The 20,503-nt window shown below is 63.5% G+C and overlaps 1 protein-coding gene across 10 annotated transcripts in view; it reads left to right on the forward strand.

Annotated features, from left to right (window-relative positions):
* Positions 1-8,234: 8,234 nt before the first annotated feature.
* The window catches only part of Mcf2l (MCF.2 cell line derived transforming sequence like), an 84,827-nt gene continuing 72,558 nt past the window's right edge, over positions 8,235-20,503 (forward strand). For 5 of the 10 annotated variants that reach the window (XR_013092866.2, XR_013092867.2, XM_076872314.2 and 2 more), the window contains exon 1: positions 8,235-8,833. Coding sequence is in view for 6 of the 10 variants with exons in the window: in XM_076872314.2 (XP_076728429.2) it covers positions 8,743-8,833 (91 nt within the window). In the remaining 4 variants the exon portion in view is untranslated. Of the gene's footprint in view, positions 8,834-8,932; positions 8,962-20,503 lie in introns of those variants that run through there. The other 5 variants (XM_076872320.2, XM_076872321.2, XM_076872323.2 and 2 more) reach the window with 4 other exon arrangements.

Below are 20,503 nucleotides of genomic sequence, written 5' to 3' on the forward strand. Positions count from 1 at the left end.
AGTTCTGAGGTTGTGCCTGATATTGCCGTCTGATGTGCTGTGTGTGTCGTTGTCTAGTTTTCTGACAATAGTGTTCTGGGAGAACATGAACATGTTGTCGGCTTTGTGGCTTGGGTGTGGTGTCCCCAGCCCCGCTGGTTTTGAGAGCACCCCAGTGGTTTCGTCCGCGGGATCATTGTGTGGGGTGTTCTAACCAAGACTTTTGAAGACATTGGGTTGAGATGATAATTTTATGTTTATTGGATATGGGCACAAAAAAAAATAAAGCCATTTCACGCCATCTGTCCCTTCTTCTGACAGAAGCAGCTCCATTGTCTGGAATGTGGGCCAAGCTTTGCTTGTTTCGGGCCTGGTGAGGGTGAAGGGCACCGTGGATGCCCTGTTCACGGGTGGCCGGGGCTTGTCTCCAGGGGGAGCAGGACTGTGTCCTCCTCTGCCCTGGTTGGCGTCAGGACCAGGAGTGGGCACTGCTCCAACTGTGATGTCACCCTGAGTTTTCAGGGCTGAGGTTTGTTCGTGAGCTCAGAAGGACACATGTGCATGTAAGTTGTAAAAAGCTGTCTCGGGGGGCACTGACCCCTCCTGGAGCAGGCTTGGCCGGGCCCTGGTGGTGACCATTGTCTGTCTGAAGCAGCAGCCCTCAGACGCCTGTCCTGGGGCAGTGTGGCAGGACTGAGTGCCGCACACTTCCCGAGACTTGGATGTAGGTGACGGGTCCAAGTGTGTGGCTCTCCCATTGTTTCATGGGGAGCCACCTGCACCCAGCCCTGCTCATCCCCAACATGGCCACCCTTCTTAGCTTAAGCCGGCCTTCCTCCTCCTGGACAGGGGCATCCTGGCGCAGGCGGGTTGGGCTCAGAAGCTGTAAACCATCGCGTGAGGGTTGCATGTCACTCAGGACTGGCAGGAGCCTCTCAGAGCGCAGGGGCTTGCTGCACGCTGTGAGAGGTCAAGGGGAGAGGTCAGTGTGCCCCTAACCTCCAGCCCAGGCTTAAGCTCTGGGCATTTCCTGAAGAACCCTGTCTGCCGAAGAATGGCTTTTAATCGAGGTCACAGAGCTGTTCACGCCTCCCATGTCACATCAGCAGCAGCAGCAGGTGCAGCCCGTGGCCCTGGGACCTTGATCTGGGGTCTGCAGAGCTACCCAGGCGCACTCCCCAGCCCTGGAGGGTGAGGTCGCAGCTGAGGGCTTGGGCTCTGTCCTCAGGCCGCATGTGGGCTGGCCCTCGCGCTTCACCTGAGCTCACGGGCATTCCACCATGGCCTCTGTTCCAACTTCAGGTTTGAGTGTCACTTCCTGTTGCCCAGAACCCTGGTCACCTGGGCTGGTCTGCCCGCCAAGGAGGACAGTGTGTGCTGCCTGGCGGGCTGTGAATCTGCGTCCCCTGACCTTGAGCATTCAGAGCCATGCGGGCTCCTGGACCTGACCTTGAGCGCCAGGCCAGGAGCACTTTGCCACAGCAGAGCCCTCTGTGGGGACCCATTCCCAGCACGTACATCTGTTCTGGCTTTCCCAGCAGTAACTGGTGGAGAACGGGACGCGTCTGGGGAGACGTGCTCCCGAGCACTTGGTGAATGCAGAGCGGTGGTGCTCGGGCTGGGGCTTGCCCTGTGTCGCCTGGAGGGCTGGCTGAGAGGCAGCCCGTGGGCCACCCGTGGGCCAGCCCAGAGCCTCCAACCCAGAAGTCTGGCCTGGGTAGAGGCTGGGACTCCCCCTTTAAGTTCCTGGGTGTTCAGGTTGTTCTAGTCCAGAATCCCAACTTGGAGAGCCGCTGTCATCGAGGGCCTTAGATCTAGCCCACTCTCTCCACTGACGGATCCCGAGGAAATCCTTGCTGTCTTCATGGATGAGTGGATGAGTGAGTGGGTGGATGTGTGACTGGATGGTGGATGAATGATGGATAGAAGGAGGGGCAGATGTGTAGATGAATGAGTGGGTGGATGGATGTGTGGATGGAGGGTGCAGTGAGTGTGGGTAGATGGATGGGCAGATGTGTAGATGAATGATTGGATAGATGGATGGATAGGTGGGTAGGTGGACGGATGATGGATGGTGGGTGGGTAGATGTGTAGATGAATGAGTGGGTGGATAGATATATGGATGGATGAATGGGTGGGGAGAGTATATGGATAGAAGGATGGGCAGATGTGTAGATGAATGAGCGGATGGATGGATGGATGGATGAATGGGCAGAAGTGTAGATGAGTGAGTAGGTGGATAGATGTATGTATGGATGGGTGGGAAGGTAGATGGATGATGGATAGAAGGATGGGCAGATGTGTAGATGAATGAGTGGATGGATGGATGGGTGGGTGGATGGATGATGGATGGATGGGTGGGCAGAAGTGTAGACAAATGAGTGGGCTAGATGGGTGGACAGGTGGGTAGAAGAATGAGCGGATGGATGGACAGGTGGGTAGATGGATGGATGGGTGGGCAGAAGTGTAGACGAATGAGTAGGTGGATAGATGTATGTATGTATGGGTGGGTAGGTGGATGGATGATGGATGGACGGGTGGGTAGGTGGATGGATGATGGATGGATGGGTGGCAGAGTGTAGATGAATGAGTGGGCAGATGGATATATGGATGGATGGGTGAAGTGGGTGTGGGTAGATGGATGGGCAGATGTATAGCTGAATGAATGGACTCTTCTACACATCTACCCACCCACCATCCATCATCCGTCCATCTGCCCACCTGTCCATCCATCTATCCAATCATTCATCTTGGGTGAGTGGGTAAAAGAATGAGGGGTGGGTGGGTGGTTGTGTGTATGGATGCATGGCAGGTAAATGGGTGGTGGGCATGAAGATAGATGGGTAGATGTGAAAGTGCAAGCTATGTCACGTTGTGACGTGGTCCAAGTGGTGATGCCGAGGACTGGCGTCGTAGGGACAAACGCATCCCTGAGTTGCCTCAGAGCATGAGTGATGAGGGGTGTTGGTGAGCCCACTCGCTGTGGCCCCTGTTCTCTGAGGACCACATGTCCTCCCTGACTCTGTGCCCATCACCCATCCTCTACGCAGTCCACCACGTCCAGTAACCCAACTCCAGCTGCCACCTCCAGGGGTGCTGTCCCACACCCTCAGAATAGCTGTAGGTGAGCGTTGGTGTCCATCTGCTGGTGAACAGTCCAGCTCCCCCCGTGTCCTCTGTCCAACACCCCATTAAAGAGCAAGCGAACAAGACTTTCTGGCTCCTCTCTGGGGAGGGTGAGTGGGAAGACAGACCCCCCTGTGCCAGGCTGCGTCTATGGTGTGTCCTGGTAGCCGCAGCAGGTGCTGGGCAGTGGGAGGAAGCATGAGGGAGTCAGCCAGACGCTGCCAAGTCCAGGAGGGTCTCGTTTCGCGGAGCGTGGCCCGCAAGGCTTCTCTGCAGACTTTCAGTTGTGAGGTCTTGGTGGAGGCCCTCGGCCGGCTCCCACGCTGTGACCTGGCCCTCACCAGGACAGCGGCTCCAGCGGTGGGTGTGTCTAGCTCCACGGTGCCACCCCCGGTCTTGTCTGTGGTGCTGCTTGCCCCACGTGACCAGTCCACGTCGGGTCTCATCCTCTTGCACTCACAGGGCTGGGGCTGCTCTCCTCCCTCCCATGATGGGCTCCTGCTGCGGCTCTGCGTCTGGGCCCTGCCGTGACTCACTGCTCTCCGTGTCCTGACCGATGCCCACGCTCTGCTGCTGGCGCCAACCTCTCCACTGGTGGGCGCCTGAGTCCCACATGCTCTGGGAGGCCCAGCCACCCTGGGAGAGACCTGGCCCTCCACTGTTGAGCACCATGCGACTCCGCTCTGTGTTCTGGGCCTGTGTGGGCCTCTGTCCACAGTGGCCTCCGCTCAGCCAGAGATGACTGGAGGACCCCGCCCACACTACAGAAGTCCAGGCAGTGGACGCAGCTGTAGCACCCTGGGGGCAGCTCTGCAGAGGCGGACTCCTGCAGTGGCCGGTGAGGGCTGCACATGGGAGCGTGTGCCGAGCTCCGGCTGTCTGCACAGGGGGCCAGGCTGGAGGGGGCCAGAGCCCCACAGCTGCTGGGTGTGTCATGCACTCACCCACCTTTCAGGGTGCCTGCATCGGGCTCTCAGGCAGACCCCCCAGGGAAGCAGATATGCTCTGACTCCCCAGTTATCTTGGGCTCAGAGGTAGCATGTGAAGTCCAAGAGGGATGGTGGGGGCTAAGGGTTCCCAGACCCATGAGTCCAGTTAGCGAGGAGGCTGAGACTGGCACTGGACCCGGGGCCGCACCCACAGAGGACTTGGGTGCCCTGCGGTGGAGCCTGAGAGCCGGGTGCACCCTGCTCTGTCGAGACCCCCTTCCCCTGTGGGGTCCCCCATGTCAGCTGTCCAACAGCAGCTGAGCCTGGCTGGCAGCCCCCCCCCTGCTGCTGGGGTGTGCCCGGTGCCCAGGGCAGAGCTTCGGGAAGTGCAGGGTGTCGGCCTTCCTCCCTGCCCTCCAGCTGATGCCGTTGGGATGCTCAGTGTGAGGGGCCTCTCCCCAGAGTGAGCAGGACTAGTCTTCCCAACCCTCGATGCCTGCCCCGAGGGCCCAGAAGGGCCACCAGCGTGGTTTCTAGTGATTTAGTGACCAGGACCAGGAACTGTAAAGGGTGATCTTGCTGCAGCCTGTGCTGTGGAAGTTGCGACTTTCCCGGGTTGCTGCGGGGAGTAGATCTGCGCGTGGGGTGGGCGCTGGACGCAGGCCACCAGGGGCTCTTTCCTGAGGAGTCAGCAATGACTGTGAGCTCTGCCTTCCTCCGCCGTCCCCGTGAAGTGGCCGTCTGCTCGTCGTGGTGTCTGCACGCGGGGCGTGTGTCGGTGCCCTGGCTGCCTGACCGCACTTGGGCCAGCTTCCCGTCCTCCTCGCTGGAGGCAGATGAGCTTCTGTGGGAAACCCCCCGCTGCGTCTGAGGACCGAAGTCAAAGCTGAAAGTCTGCGCATTTCAGAGAAGGGAAAGAGGAAATCGCTTTGAAAAGTAGACAAGACACAGTCACCGATGAAACGTCCCCCGGCCCTGGCATGGAGCGGGGACGGGTACAGGACCGGGCGCCTGGACCACAGAGAGCACGGGTCCCCCTGGACTGTGGTCCCACGGGCCCTGGAGGCTGGGCGCCTGGCCACACGGAGCCGGGCGGAAGCGCCTGTGCCCTGTGTGTCGCTGGGTGGACGTCGGTCCTGCAGTGTTGTGGTGCAGGTGCTGACTGGCCCACAGTGGGACTTAAATGGTGGGGACCACAGACGTCCAGCTGGGAGGAGAGAGGCCTCGGGCAGACGGCTTTCCTCTTGCTCTAAAGCAGTGGGTTTGTTCTCTCTGGCTTGGGTGGAAGGACGAGAGGCTGCCATACCTGAGCATCCGAGCCCGGCAGCGGGTGCAGCGTCCTCTGGCCTCCAGGGTACTGAGCCGAGGACACGGCCCATCGACAGCAGGGCTTGGACGCCTGTGTGGACTGAGGGAGGTGTCTTCCCAGGGGCATGGGTGGCGGGTGCTGGGGTGAGCCGAGGCCCTCCTGCCTCAGAGGGCAGGAGGCGGGCACCAGCAGTGCCAGGCCTTTAGAGACCTCTCTGAGTTCTCCGTGTGCAGTGGACCCAGCTCTAAAGCACGAGGCTCGGCTTCTGGAAACTGCCCTCTAGTGGGCGGGACTGCAAGGCGCTGGGGGCCGCTGCCCCTCCGTGGTCGGCTCCGCTTCACCTCAGAGGGTCCACCCCAGACTAGTAGAGGTAAAGGAAGCAGGACTAGGGAGAGCTGCTTTACGCTAACGAATGGAGACCGACGTGGCTTGAGCTCCTCACGGTGGAGGTGCCGAACCCGACAACGTTTCCATGGGCGAGGGTCCTGCAGAGGTTCCTGGTCCCCTGACTGATGACTGAGCCAGCAGCCTCTGAAGCTCAGTGACACAGTTAGGCTGCTGCTGCACCTGCTCGTTCTCCTGCCTCCCCACACTTGGCTGCGTGTGTGGACCGGGCTCCATGTCTGAGCTCCACGTCTGAGGCACTCTTGGCACCTGAGCAGCCCTGCGGACCCCAGGACTCTAAGCAGTATTCTCACACTTCCCTTCATCAAGAAGGGCTCTGGTCACATTCATCTCATAACTTGGGCTTGGAGAAAGAAGATTTGTCAGATCTTTCAAGCCACTTCCGAGCCGGCTGCTGTCGTCTGGTACCCCCAGCTCGCAGCCCGGGTTGGGTCCTGGTGGAGTCCCGTGGGCACCGTGAGGCACAGGCACCGCTTCCTTCTCCTGGGGTCCTCGGAGCGCATGGCAGAGTTGCTTGGACTGAAAGAGAGACTGGCCTCGCGGGCTCTGGGCCGTGACCCAGGGTTCAGACCCAGTTCTGCCACCCACTAGGGGGTCACCACACTGCAGAGTTGCCTTCTCTCTCCCCAGAGAATCCTCTGTTCCCACGCAAACCCCAAGTCGCACAGGGGAGTGGAGCCTGGAGATGCTCAAGGTCTGCAGTCGGAGGACGCAAAGGCGCTCATTGTCCTGAGGCCGACGGAGGTCGGAGGTCGGCTGTCGGACTTGGGCAGAGGCCCCTGGGTTTTGCATGGGCCTTCATCAACTCTGCTGGGTCGCTGGGTCCAGTCTGAAGCCCAGCACAGCCTGGGCACTCAGGCAGGCCGCAGGGTCCTGCTCCCCAGTCCCTGAGGGCAGAGCAGCTGTTGATCCCATGCCCTCATCACACTAGAGATGGGACCCGTGTCCAAGGGGGGCTTCATCTTGCAAGTCTGCTTGGTCTTTGAAGATGGCGTGTCCTTCCTTTGGGTCCGGGTGGAGCCCAGCACCCTGCACAGAGCCACATCTGGTCCTGTCTTCTGCACTTTCAAGGACTTCCAAGTTGGTGTGGTCAGGCTCGGCCACTGGATGTCAGCAGGATTGACCAGCATGATGTGGCCATTATCTTAAAAAGGTGAGTGGATCCGTCCAAAGGCTCATTGAGAATAGCAAGTCCTGGGCTCTGCCCCTCGAGTCCTGCCCCTGGTTCTTACTGGCTGCCTCATTCCAGGCCCTAACTCCCCACCTCTGTTAGAGGGACAGAGTCACCTTTGGAAATGACAGGAGCACAGGTTAGGAGTGGCCAGCACGTGGCTCTGTCCAGGGCACCCCCACCGGGGTCGCTTCCTCGTGGGGCAGGCCAGGGCCCTGGGCACCAGGGGCTGGGCTCAGTAGCAGAATGCCCATCTGAGCTGGGAACCCAGCTAAGCACAGCCTCCCTCCAGCTCCTCCCAGACGGTGCCTTGGCCAGAGCCCACCCCGACCCCTTCCTGTGGGCCCAGGGCTGCAACGAGCAGCGGGATCCGCTAGGCATGTGGCTGCTCCGCGCTCTCCCCCCGGGGTGGGAAGTCCACGGCAAGAACGATCGTCTCCTCACGCAGGTAGGGAGGCACAGCCCCGCGCAGAGAGGAGCAGCCCGACGGGCAGCAGGCCAGGCAGAGCAGCAGGCACCCTGGTGGCAGCAGAGGAGCCATCGTCTGTGGGGGCCAGGCTGGTGGCAGGGCTGGGGGCCAGGGCTGCCTGCGCTGTCCTCTCTGTGTCCCTTTCTAGACAGTGTTTTGGGGTGCTGGGTCTGGTGCATCTACAGGGCTGTTCCCTGCCTGTCTTGGCCACCACCCCATCCTAAGTCACTGGCGTCTCGCCGGCTTGCCGGGCAGGCTCGATTCACTCCTTTACTACCAGAGATTGGTGTGGATTTCCTAGCAGTAGCTTCAGGCCGCACTGTAGGTGGACGAGGGGTCCAGAGCAGCCTGCCCACTCCTCGTCCCCCAGACGCCAGCAGCAGGACACTGGGCCACTGCCGTCAGGTGTGCCCTGTTGGGCAGCAGACGTGCTGCTGTGGCCACGAGGCTGGGAACGGCGAGGAGCGCCTCGGACAGAGTGTGGCCTTTTGGAGACTGCCCCGAGCACAGGCCACTGTCACTTCCTCACCCTGTGGCCCAGAGCGAGTGACACTGAGCACACGTGAGCCCATGGGACTGTGGGTGGCCGTCGAGCTGACACAGCTGACGTGAACAGCCGGCGAGGTCTGAACCCCCACGCTTGCCCAGCACGCGCTGCAGCGGCCACCCAGGAGTCAGAGGGCGGCATCCGTGGCCAGGGGTCAGAGCCACGGGCTGAGGTCAGGCGCAGCCGCTGTCCATGCAGAGCGGTGCTTGCCAAGCAAACCCACCCCACCGTTTCCTCTCCCCGAGCTCGCGGCCAGCGGGAGAACAGACGGCGGAACTGCCCGGTTATTTCAAGAAGCCGGCAGCCTCCCCTCCTCGGGCTTGTCGCTGTTTGTTTGAACTTGAGACTTCCTGAGCCTGAAAGGTGTTTGTGGCTCCAGCAGCTCCTGGCTTTGGAGCCGTGTCCACACGGCCTGTCTGAGGAAGGAAGCGTCCAACGCAAAGGCAGATGGGCGGGCGCGGCCGTCCACTCTGCTCTCTCCCAGAGCCCCAGGCTTCCCTCTGCCCACTCTGCGAGGTGTGGGGGCAGCCCAAGACCTCAGGACAGGCTGCAGGAGGACCGAAGGTGCCTGAGGATAGGAAGACCAGAGCCCAGGAGGTGGCTTGGGACAGCCAGGGGTCTCCAGGAGCGTGACCACTCAGCACCCAGAGCCTCCTGCAGGCTGCTGGCACCTGCACGGTCTCCAGCTGTCCCTGTGGAGACCTGGAAGTGGTGGAGACTGCGAGGCGCACTTGGCCGCGGCCACCCTGACCTCAAGGTTGGACTGGCCTCTGTCTCTGCCTCAGAGACCCTTGTGAAGGCAGCTCCATGGCTGAGAAGGGAGCCTCTCGGGGGCCCATGCGCCGCTTCTGGTCACTGTCCAGGAAGCGCCGGGGAGCCCCAGGGTGCCCAAAACCAGGTGAGATGGGAGGGATGGCATGGGGACATGGGGACAGGACTGGTGTCCCCTGGGGCAGGCGCCGCCCTGTGGTATTTCTTTCACATTGAAAACTCTGAGCTGCTGTGAGGACTCTTGTACGAACCGCGGTGACCTGTGGGTATGGCTGAGAGCCGGCCTGGGGTCCAGTGGTGACCTGTGGGTGTGGCTGAGAGCCGGCCTGGGGTCCAGTGGTGACCTGTGGGTATGGCTGAGAGCCGGCCTGGGGTCCAGTGGTGACCTGTGGGTATGGCTGAGAGCCGGCCTGGGGTCCAGTGGTGACCTGTGGTTGTGGCTGAGAGCCGGCCTGGGGTCCAGTGGTGACCTGTGGGTATGGCTGAGAGCCGGCCTGGGGTCCAGTGGTGACCTGTAGGTATGGCTGAGAGCCGGCCTGGGGTCCAGTGGTGACCTGTGGTTGTGGCTGAGAGCCGGCCTGGGGTCCAGTGGTGACCTGTGGTTGTGGCTGAGAGCCGGCCTGGGGTCCAGTGGTGACCTGTGGGTATGGCTGAGAGCCGGCCTGGGGTCCAGTGGTGACCTGTGGGTGTGGCTGAGAGCCGGCCTGGGGTCCAGTGGTGACCTGTGGGTGTGGCTGAGAGCCGGCCTGGGGTCCAGTGGTGACCTGTGGGTGTGGCTGAGAGCCGGCCTGGGGTCCAGTGGTGACCTGTGGGTGTGGCTGAGAGCCGGCCTGGGGTCCAGTGGTGACCTGAGGGTGTGGCTGAGAGCCGGCCTGGGGTCCAGTGGTGACCTGTGGGTGTGGCTGAGAGCCGGCCTGGGGTCCAGTGGTGACCTGTGGGTGTGGCTGAGAGCCGGCCTGGGGTCCAGTGGTGACCTGTGGGTGTGGCTGAGAGCCGGCCTGGGGTCCAGTGGTGACCTGTGGGTGTGGCTGAGAGCCGGCCTGGGGTCCAGTGGTGACCTGAGGGTGTGGCTGAGAGCCGGCCTGGGGTCCAGTGGTGACCTGTGGGTGTGGCTGAGAGCCGGCCTGGGGTCCAGTGGTGACCTGTGGGTGTGGCTGAGAGCCGGCCTGGGGTCCAGTGGTGACCTGTGGTTGTGGCTGAGAGCCGGCCTAGGGTCCAGTGGTGACCTGAGGGTGTGGCTGAGAGCCGGCCTGGGGTCCAGTGGTGACCTGTGGGTGTGGCTGAGAGCCGGCCTGGGGTCCAGTGGTGACCTGTGGGTGTGGCTGAGAGCCGGCCTGGGGTCCAGTGGTGACCTGTGGGTGTGGCTGAGAGCCGGCCTGGGGTCCAGTGGTGACCTGAGGGTGTGGCTGAGAGCCGGCCTGGGGTCCAGTGGTGACCTGTGGGTGTGGCTGAGAGCCGGCCTGGGGTCCAGTGGTGACCTGTGGGTGTGGCTGAGAGCCGGCCTGGGGTCCAGTGGTGACCTGAGGGTGTGGCTGAGAGCCGGCCTGGGGTCCAGTGGTGACCTGTGGGTGTGGCTGAGAGCCGGCCTGGGGTCCAGTGGTGACCTGAGGGTGTGGCTGAGAGCCGGCCTGGGGTCCAGTGGTGACCTGAGGGTGTGGCTGAGAGCCGGCCTGGGGTCCAGTGGTGACCTGAGGGTGTGGCTGAGAGCCGGCCTGGGGTCCAGTGGTGACCTGAGGGTGTGGCTGAGAGCCGGCCTGGGGTCCAGTGGTGACCTGAGGGTGTGGCTGAGAGCCGGCCTGGGGTCCAGTGGTGACCTGTGGGTGTGGCTGAGAGCCGGCCTGGGGTCCAGTGGTGACCTGTGGTTGTGGCTGAGAGCCGGCCTGGGGTCCAGTGGTGACCTGTGGTTGTGGCTGAGAGCCGGCCTGGGGTCCAGTGGTGACCTGTGGGTGTGGCTGAGAGCCAGCCTGGGGTCCAGTGGTGACCTGAGGGTGTGGCTGAGAGCCGGCCTGGGGTCCAGTGGTGACCTGAGGGTGTGGCTGAGAGCCGGCCTGGGGTCCAGTGGTGACCTGAGGGTATGGCTGAGAGCCGGCCTGGGGTCCAGTGGTGACCTGTGGGTGTGGCTGAGAGCCGGCCTGGGGTCCAGTGGTGACCTGTGGGTATGGCTGAGAGCCAGCCTGGGGTCCAGTGGTGACCTGAGGGTGTGGCTGAGAGCCGGCCTGGGGTCCAGTGGTGACCTGAGGGTGTGGCTGAGAGCCGGCCTGGGGTCCAGTGGTGACCTGAGGGTGTGGCTGAGAGCCGGCCTGGGGTCCAGTGGTGACCTGTGGGTATGGCTGAGAGCCAGCCTGGGGTCCAGTGGTGACCTGTGGGTGTGGCTGAGAGCCGGCCTGGGGTCCAGTGGTGACCTGTGGGTATGGCTGAGAGCCAGCCTGGGGTCCAGTGGTGACCTGAGGGTGTGGCTGAGAGCCGGCCTGGGGTCCAGTGGTGACCTGTGGGTATGGCTGAGAGCCAGCCTGGGGTCCAGTGGTGACCTGTGGGTGTGGCTGAGAGCCAGCCTGGGGTCCAGTGGTGACCTGAGGGTGTGGCTGAGAGCCGGCCTGGGGTCCAGTGGTGACCTGAGGGTGTGGCTGAGAGCCGACCTGGGGTCCAGTGGTGACCTGAGGGTGTGGCTGAGAGCCGGCCTGGGGTCCAGTGGTGACCTGAGGGTGTGACTGAGAGCCGGCCTGGGGTCCAGTGGTGACCTGTGGGTATGGCTGAGAGCCGGCCTGGGGTCCAGTGGTGACCTGTGGGTGTGGCTGAGAGCCGGCCTGGGGTCCAGTGGTGACCTGTGGGTATGGCTGAGAGCCGGCCTGGGGTCCAGTGGTGACCTGTGGTTGTGGCTGAGAGCCGGCCTGGGGTCCAGTGGTGACCTGTGGTTGTGGCTGAGAGCCGGCCTGGGGTCCAGTGGTGACCTGTGGGTGTGGCTGAGAGCCGGCCTGGGGTCCAGTGGTGACCTGTGGGTGTGGCTGAGAGCCGGCCTGGGGTCCAGTGGTGACCTGTGGGTGTGGCTGAGAGCCGGCCTGGGGTCCAGTGGTGACCTGAGGGTGTGGCTGAGAGCCGGCCTGGGGTCCAGTGGTGACCTGTGGGTGTGGCTGAGAGCCGGCCTGGGGTCCAGTGGTGACCTGTGGGTGTGGCTGAGAGCCGGCCTGGGGTCCAGTGGTGACCTGTGGGTGTGGCTGAGAGCCGGCCTGGGGTCCAGTGGTGACCTGAGGGTGTGGCTGAGAGCCGGCCTGGGGTCCAGTGGTGACCTGAGGGTGTGGCTGAGAGCCGGCCTGGGGTCCAGTGGTGACCTGTGGGTGTGGCTGAGAGCCAGCCTGGGGTCCAGTGGTGACCTGTGGGTGTGGCTGAGAGCCGGCCTGGGGTCCAGTGGTGACCTGAGGGTGTGGCTGAGAGCCGGCCTGGGGTCCAGTGGTGACCTGAGGGTGTGGCTGAGAGCCGGCCTGGGGTCCAGTGGTGACCTGTGGGTATGGCTGAGAGCCGGCCTGGGGTCCAGTGGTGACCTGTGGGTATGGCTGAGAGCCGGCCTGGGGTCCAGTGGTGACCTGTGGTTGTGGCTGAGAGCCAGCCTGGGGTCCAGTGGTGACCTGTGGGTATGGCTGAGAGCCGACCTGGGGTCCAGTGGTGACCTGAGGGTGTGGCTGAGAGCCGGCCTGGGGTCCAGTGGTGACCTGTGGGTATGGCTGAGAGCCGGCCTGGGGTCCAGTGGTGACCTGTGGGTATGGCTGAGAGCCGGCCTGGGGTCCAGTGGTGACCTGTGGTTGTGGCTGAGAGCCGGCCTGGGGTCCAGTGGTGACCTGTGGTTGTGGCTGAGAGCCGGCCTGGGGTCCAGTGGTGACCTGAGGGTGTGGCTGAGAGCCGGCCTGGGGTCCAGTGGTGACCTGTGGGTATGGCTGAGAGCCGGCCTGGGGTCCAGTGGTGACCTGTGGTTGTGGCTGAGAGCCGGCCTGGGGTCCAGTGGTGACCTGTGGGTATGGCTGAGAGCCGGCCTGGGGTCCAGTGGTGACCTGAGGGTGTGGCTGAGAGCCGGCCTGGGGTCCAGTGGTGACCTGTGGTTGTGGCTGAGAGCCGGCCTGGGGTCCAGTGGTGACCTGTGGGTGTGGCTGAGAGCCGGCCTGGAGTCCAGTGGTGACCTGTGGGTGTGGCTGAGAGCCGGCCTGGGGTCCAGTGGTGACCTGTGGGTGTGGCTGAGAGCCGGCCTGGGTCCAGGTTTGTTCGGCGCATCCTGGGTCTGCCTTGGTCCACCATCCTGAGGACCCGGCTCTCCCGCTGGCTGCTCCAGGAGAGGAGGCCATGTGGGAAACTGTGGGGGACGCTAGGCCAGAGGGGGAGTCGGGCAGGAGGGTGGGCGGGGCCTTGGGCAGTGGGTTCTGGGTGCACCGTCTCCCCCACAGCTGCCTCCTGCGCCGGCTCTCTTGGAGCAGAGCATGGAAATTCTCCCAGCTCTCAGAATAATGTTCACAGACTGACTGCCCAGGGTGCGAGGCACGGCAGTGGAGCTGGGGGAGCTGCTGCCCCGTGGACTCAGGAAGAGAGGGCCAGGCAGCCGCTGGGCTCTGTCCCCTGCACACATGCCCCTGACCCGTGGACTCAGGAAGAGAGGGCCAGGCAGCTGCTGGGCTCTGTCCCCTGCACACATGCTCCTGACCCGTGGACTCAGGAAGAGAGGGCCAGGCAGCCGCTGGGCTCTGTCCCCTGCACACATGCCCCTGACCCGTGGACTCAGGAAGAGAGGGCCAGGCAGCCGCTGGGCTCTGTCCCCTGCACACATGCCCCTGACCCGTGGACTCAGGAAGAGAGGGCCAGGCAGCTGCTGGGCTCTGTCCCCTGCACACATGCCCCTGACCCGTGGACTCAGGAAGAGAGGGCCAGGCAGCCGCTGGGCTCTGTCCCCTGCACACATGCCCCTGACCCGTGGACTCAGGAAGAGAGGGCCAGGCAGCCGCTGGGCTCTGTCCCCTGCACACATGCCCCTGACCCGTGGACTCAGGAAGAGAGGGGCAGGCAGCTGCTGGGCTCTGTCCCCTGCACACATGCCCCTGACCCGTGGACTCAGGAAGAGAGGGCCAGGCAGCCGCTGGGCTCTATCCCCTGCACACATGCCCCTGACCCGTGGACTCAGGAAGAGAAGGCCAGGCAGCTGCTGGGCTCTGTCCCCTGCACACATGCCCCTGACCCGTGGACTCAGGAAGAGAGGGCCAGGCAGCCGCTGGGCTCTATCCCCTGCACACATGCCCCTGACCCGTGGACTCAGGAAGAGAAGGCCAGGCAGCTGCTGGGCTCTGTCCCCTGCACACATGCCCTTGACCCGTGGACTCAGGAAGAGAAGGCCAGGCAGCCGCTGGGCTCTGACTGCCATCTGGGGGTGGACGGGAGGCAGCCATGATGGAGTGACGGGGCCTGAGGATGGCCAGGGATGCCTGATGACCCCCCAGAGGGGCACAGTGGGGCAGACCTCGCCCCTGCCTCTCCCTTCCCCCTCCTCCCTGTGGGTGCAGATGGTGGACATTGCCTGCTGGTCAGGCTGAGCCTGAGCTCTGGGGCCAAGATGCCAGGCCCCCACACACCCCAGCACAGCTCCTGGGGACAGCAGGGGCCAGGTGAACCCAGCACCTGCCGGCACAGCCAGGTGCCCAGTGGTGCGCTGTCTCCTCTCCAGGCTGAACCCTGAGGCCCTCGACCACACCAGGGAGGGGCTCCAGGAGGAGGACCAGATGTGTCCCCCCGAAAGGATCCCCCAGGACTCCCCTGCAGTGCAGGGGCCCCACTTGTCCCCCGCTGGCCCTGTGCAGAGGGATGAGGTGGCAGTCACAGAAGCTCAGCCTGCTCCATGGGAGGTTGAGGGCAGGTGACTCTTCCTCTGAGTTCTGCTGTTCCTGGTGACCCCAGAGTCTCGCTCCAGACACTAGCTCTGCACCCTGTCCTTGGCTGGTGTCCACACTGGCGAGGGTCTGTCCAGAGATCGCAGAGATACGCAAAGAAGTGTGTCTTCCATTCCTGGTCCCAAAGTGACCTGGAGCTGCTGGGCTCCAAGAGCACACACAGCCCGGGGCTGGGTGCGGGTCTCTGCTCACTGGCCCTGGGCGGGCTGAGGCTTGGATCTCCAGCAGGCCCTGGAGGGCCACCCCCCAGGTGCCAGGTGGGGCTGCCTGTCTCCTGGTGGGGCCACACTGCAGGCTGCAGTTCAGGGCTGCCCGCCCAGCATCCATGTCCAGGAAATTGGAGCCCATCTGTGGGGCCCCTTGGTCCATCCCCCACAGGGACTTGGTGGCCCGTGTGTGGGCCCCTCTGCCTGTCCCCTCGTAGGGACTTGGTGGCCCGTCTGTGGGCCCCTCGGCCTGTCCCCTGCAGGGACCTGGTGGCCCGTCTGTGGGCCCCTCTGCCTGTCCCCTGCAGGGACCTGGTGGCCCGTGTGTGGGCCCCTCTGCCTGTCCCCTGCAGGGACCTGGTGGCCCGTCTGTGGGACCTGGTGGCCTGTCCCCTGCAGGGACCTGGTGGCCTTCAGTTCTTGCCTGCTGTGTTGTCAGGCTCAGGTCAGGAGGAGCTGTGGGGGGGCACCCTGCCCAGGTGCTGGCCTGGGCCAGGCACTGAGGAAGTTGTCCTTGGGAGGAGGTGAGCTCAGCTGGGTGGGACCTGGACCCCAGGAGGTCACAGATGCCACTTCTGAGGGCATGTGGTACCGTCAGCCTCTATCTGGCCCTGGGGGGCGGAGCTGAACAGAGCCACAAGGCCCTGCCTGTGCGGGGCCCCGGGAGCAGCCTCTGACGCGTCCAGTGTGTCCTGGCAGGCTGAGCAGCACCTGTGGGCCAGCAGGGGACGTGTGGTCCCTCTGTGAGGAGCAGTCCCAAGGTCTTGTGGGGAGGCCCGGAGGGGAGGAGTGGTGAGCAGAGGGCACCCCTGACCTTCCCCAGCCACTGGCCAGGAGGACGTTTGGTGGCCAAGGGGTCAGAGACTGTTTTTTTATGGGCCCCAACATGCAGCTATTGGAGGGAGTGTGGGGAGTCCTGTGGAAGTGGCCAGGGCAGCTGTGTCCAGCAGGAATCAGGAGGGCGCAGGAGCAGGGGCCCAGCTGGGGTGCAGCAAGGGCAGTGGGAGGCGCTCCCAGGCTTGGCCTCCTCCTTCAGGGAGCGCCCCATGTCTGGAGAGAAGGGAGGGGTCTGAGCAGCCTCAGAGCACGGGAGGACCCAGGCCTGAGGGCTGGCCAGGCTGCAGCTCACCTCTTGGGGCTCTGGAGGCTCAGATGGCCAAAGGTTTGCCTCTGCGACTCGGGGTAGGGAACAGCTCAGTGCAGGTACAGGGCAGGTGGAGGGCAGTTCAGGTGGGCAGCGGCCTGGTGCAGGTGCAGGGCAGGTGGAGGTACCTCGTGGCCCTGAGAGGACATGCCTGCAGCCTGGGGCCGGGCCTGGCACTGCCCCGAGTCCACCTACTGTGTGGCTTCCACCTATTCCTGAGACACTGTTGGCCTGACTCCTTCCTGCGCACCCCTGTGCATGCCCCAGCTGGCCCCTTTCTCCATGGACAGGCCTCTGCTGGGCAGCGAGGCCAGTGTCCTTGGTCGAGCATGGAAAACAGGACACTGGGATGGCAGCACTGTCAGCAGATACGCCCGGGCGTGGTATGGCTGAAAGGCTGAGCCTTCCTGGCCGCCAGAGTGGACCCTTGGTGCCTCCCAAGGGAGGGAGGGAGGCTGCCAGTCTGTCGGCCTCCGCTCTGCACATGCACCCGGCGAGCTCAGAAACAGCCGAGCCTACGAGGGGCCGCGCTCCCACGGGGAAGGGCACCCCTGTGCTCTGCTTGCTCCGCGGCATCGAGGCCAGGAAACGCTGCTGTGTTTACCGCTTAGAAATTCCCTTTGTAAGACCAACACACACCGTTTTAAACAAAGCCAGATTAGTTAACAGAGGTGAGCTCTGGTTTGGGTTCAGGGGTCCTCCCAGCCTCCACTGCTGGGCAGGGAGAAGGTCAGACTTCAACTGTCCTTCCATCCACTGACCCGATGCTGCCAACTGTGCCTGAGACTTAGACCAAGTGGGAGTGGACGAGCAGCGTGCCCTGGGCCTTGTGTCCACTCTCGGCAGTGCATTCCTTATGCCACGGATCTCTGTGGAAAAGCTGGAGAGTCTGGGGTCGGGTGTGGACCTCCCATCCCTGCCTCGCTGCCCTGTGGCACAAACATGGCTCCAACCCTGGGTGGTGCTTTACCAGGTGGAGGAAGCCCCGGCCAGCAACCTGCCCCTGACGTCCGACAGGTGAAGCTGCCCAGGGGCCCGCCTGGTGGTGTAGGGCACCACGTCCATCTTCCTCCACCTGCCTCAAGGCTAAGGGAAGCGTCCCCAGTGGTGTCCTCTGCCTTGAGCCACTGAGAATGGCTCGATTGTTCCTTTTCCTGAAGGCACCCCAGGCACGTGTCCACCTAGTGTCCATGTGTAAATACAGGTGGGGAGCGAGCCTGTTGGTCTTTGGAGAGCAGTCACCTTCGAGTGCTCCATCCTGGTTGGGCTAAAGTGAAAGTAGAAACCCACTTGCTTCCTCCTGAGGCTGCAGGGCATAGTCCAGATGGGGAGCTCCCGGGTGCCCGGCGGAAGCGTGGGAGCAGGCCAGAGCGGCCATGGCAGGCAGACGGGTGGTGCACATCTCTGTGGCAGAAATGAAAAGCTACTACCTCTATTCCGAGTGGTGCTCCTGGCTGTGTTCTGTGGCTGAGGGTGAGTCCCGTGGTCACCTGGGGGCCACTCATGGGTCACGTGTAGGGTGTGCTGCATGGTGAGGTGGCAGCTGCTGGTGCGCATGCAGTTGCCCCGACTAGGTGAGATCCTATGCAGTCTTTCCCTCCAGAGCCGCCGTGGCTCAGGAACAGGGACTGGCAGTTAATGAACTTGTACCCACATTTGATTTAATTCATGCCATGGTTTATCAAAAGCAAATAGTGTCCCCTGCCTGGCCTGTGGGTGTCCCCGCGTGTCAGATAAGGGCTTAGCAGTGCCTGGCCCTCAGAGCCTGAGGGTGCTGACGTAGCAAGTCCACGCTGAGACGTGAGAGACGGAGCAGAGCCACCAGCTGCATGGTATTAATTGTCCCCTTGACAAGGTGACTTGCTTGAAGCCCAGCTGCTGCCTGCATTTGGGTCAAGTGGCACAAAGCCGCTTTGGACTGGGCTCCCCAGGGAGCACTGATCCCCAGGAGCCACCTGTCGCAGGTCCCTGAGTTCCCTGCAGTGCACAGGCCGAGTCCCCCTCAGTCTTGAACCCAGAATATCCAGTGTGGAGCAGGCGTCTCCCGCAGGGACGGTGCAGCTGGAAGTGGGGGTCTTGGGAGGAAGATGGGGGCCTGCATGGACGTCCCCCACTCTGCCTGGCTCAGCAGTTCTGATCCTTGTCCAGATTCGGAGCTTTGCGGTCTGCAGGAGAAGCCTGTGCAGCTGACCACACCTGGTCCTGCTCACACCTGGTCCTCCCAAGCATGGCACCTGCGCAGGGCCCACGCTCCGCTGCCCCCGGAGGACAGTGGTGCTGTTTAAGACACAGCCGTGGACGGTCATGGCAGGACCCCAGGGCAGCAGCCTCTCAGCCAGAGAGCATGGCACAGGGCAGGCTCGGGCACGTGGACCCTGGATACCACCGGGGGAGGGAGAGCGTGGCCAGGACTGGTGACTTGACAGAGGGTGGGCAGGGTGGCAGTGCAGGTGGGTGCCCACTGGTGCGATCCCCCGGCCAAGGGGACAGGCCTGGCCCACCCGTGGCTGGGCCTGTCCTCCACGTAGCTGTTGTGGAGCCTCATCTGTAAAACTGAAAACTCTGTCTCCCCATGAGGAGACTGAGGCTGAGGAGTGCGGCTCGGTGGGGTGGACGCTGGGCAGACGTGCCCAGCACTGAGGGCTCAGGGTGCCTGTTGGAAACAGGCTGTGTTCTCCGGCTGTGTGGGCTGGGTCCATGCTCCTTGCTCTCTAACACAGCGTCCTGGGAGGGCCTCTGGACATGCCTGGGCTTCAGAGGCCCAGGGTGCCGGACACTGAAGGCCAGGTTCCCAGTCACTGAGCTGGCCTAGGCCACCAATGTGACTCGTGCAGACTGCAGTAGGAACAGTACAGCCGGGGAGCTGCTCTTCCGGGTGCCTGCTGTAGGGACAGGGGCAGAGCATGTCTTTGGAGCAGGGGTGTGTGCCTGGGTTGCAGGGTCTCTGTGCCACATCCTGGATCAGGCTGGACAGAGTCCTTCATCATGTTCCCAAAATGCTGTCATCTAAACTGAAAGGGCAGGGCGGGGTGAGGGCGCAGGCCCACCGCGGGCAGTCCTGGTCGGGTCTGCCACGGAGCTGCCCCCTGAGGCCTCGGTTCCCACAGACTGCCCAGCTCCCTCCTGGCCCCGGACCCCTGCTCACGTGACAGTGAGGAGACAGAATCATGAAGCGGGTGCCCTACCCACTTGGTGGACACACCTGCTGGTGAGAAGACGAGTTAGTGGCCCAACAGGGGCTGAAGTCGCCCGTCCGCGCGCAGCTCGGCAGAGTCCACCCTGAATTCCAGAGGTGTAGCTCCTCTGCACACAGCGTGCGGAGGGCTGGGGAGGGGGCCCGCGGCAGGAGAGGCGTCTCGGCCCGTCCTGGGGCCGGGCTGCCACCCACCCACCCTGCCTGCTCCAGCGGGGATTCCTGCTGCGAAGGCGAGCGAGGAGAGGTAGCCTCTGAACTAACTGCCCTGTGCCAACCTCGCCCCCACCCAGGGCTGGACTGGGCCTGTGTGTGTGCAAGCCCGGCACCCACAGTGCTGCCCGCGGTGCCGTGGTCTCTGTGCCACCAGCTGCCCTGAGAGGCGATGATGGGAACGCCCAGCTGAGAGTTAGGGTCGGGCAGGACAGATCAGAGCCTGGCTGCAGGTCCCTGTTCTGCAGGGAGGAAGAGTGGGGCTGGGTGCCAGAGGTCCACTCTGAGCACAGGACCTGTGTCTGGAGAGGAGGGTGGGGCGCCTCCATCCAGGATGCGGATGGGCTTCCGGCTCTGAGGAGTTCCCTTGACGCCTGCAGGGGGACAGTCACTGTTTGCCCAGTGGGCCTGGCTGCTTCTCCCCCACCCGCAGCCTCTCATCCTGCAATGTTTGCTCTGACGTCATGGTGACCAGGAGGGGCGGTGCTGCCCCAGGTGCCGGCCTGCTTCCTTCCCACTTGGACCCAGAGATGCAGAGGAGGGCGACAGCGGGGGGCCACGCGGGTCCTGCATCCTGGGCAGGGGTGCCCCTCCCTCGGGCTCCCTGTGCATGGGGCAGTGGGTGTGGCCGCACTGTGTTACCAGCTGGCCCTGGGTGGCCCGTAGGGACGTGAGCCGAGGAGGAGGCCGGCCCCAGGTGCTTTCTCCTGGACACAGCGCGAGTCCAGTGATGTTCCTTTCCACTGTGTCCACCTGACACCGTTCCCAGTCGCAGGACCACGTCTGCCCTGGCCACAGCACAAGCCCGCAGACCTGGGGTCAGTGTTTAAGGCGGGACTCACGAGGTCTGGTTCACACTGGCTTAAACCCCGCATGGGACGTGTGCTCTGGCCTGCAGCTGGGGTCGGCTTTGGGACAGGCTTCTGTCTCTAGCGAGATCTTTTTTCAAGGACAGAAAGTAAAGACTGGGCAGTAAACCCAGCACCAGGGCCCCTCCCGTGCCGGGTACTGCTGGCTGGCTCCTGCCTGTGATGCCCACAGGTGCCTCTGAGCGGCATCTGCTCCCGAGAACGCACCTTGCTGGCCACGGCTTGGGCACAGGTAGTCCTGTGAGTTCTGCACACGG

Source organism: Callospermophilus lateralis, chromosome 12 (assembly GCF_048772815.1).
Source record: "Callospermophilus lateralis isolate mCalLat2 chromosome 12, mCalLat2.hap1, whole genome shotgun sequence".
NCBI lineage: Eukaryota > Metazoa > Chordata > Mammalia > Rodentia > Sciuridae > Callospermophilus > Callospermophilus lateralis.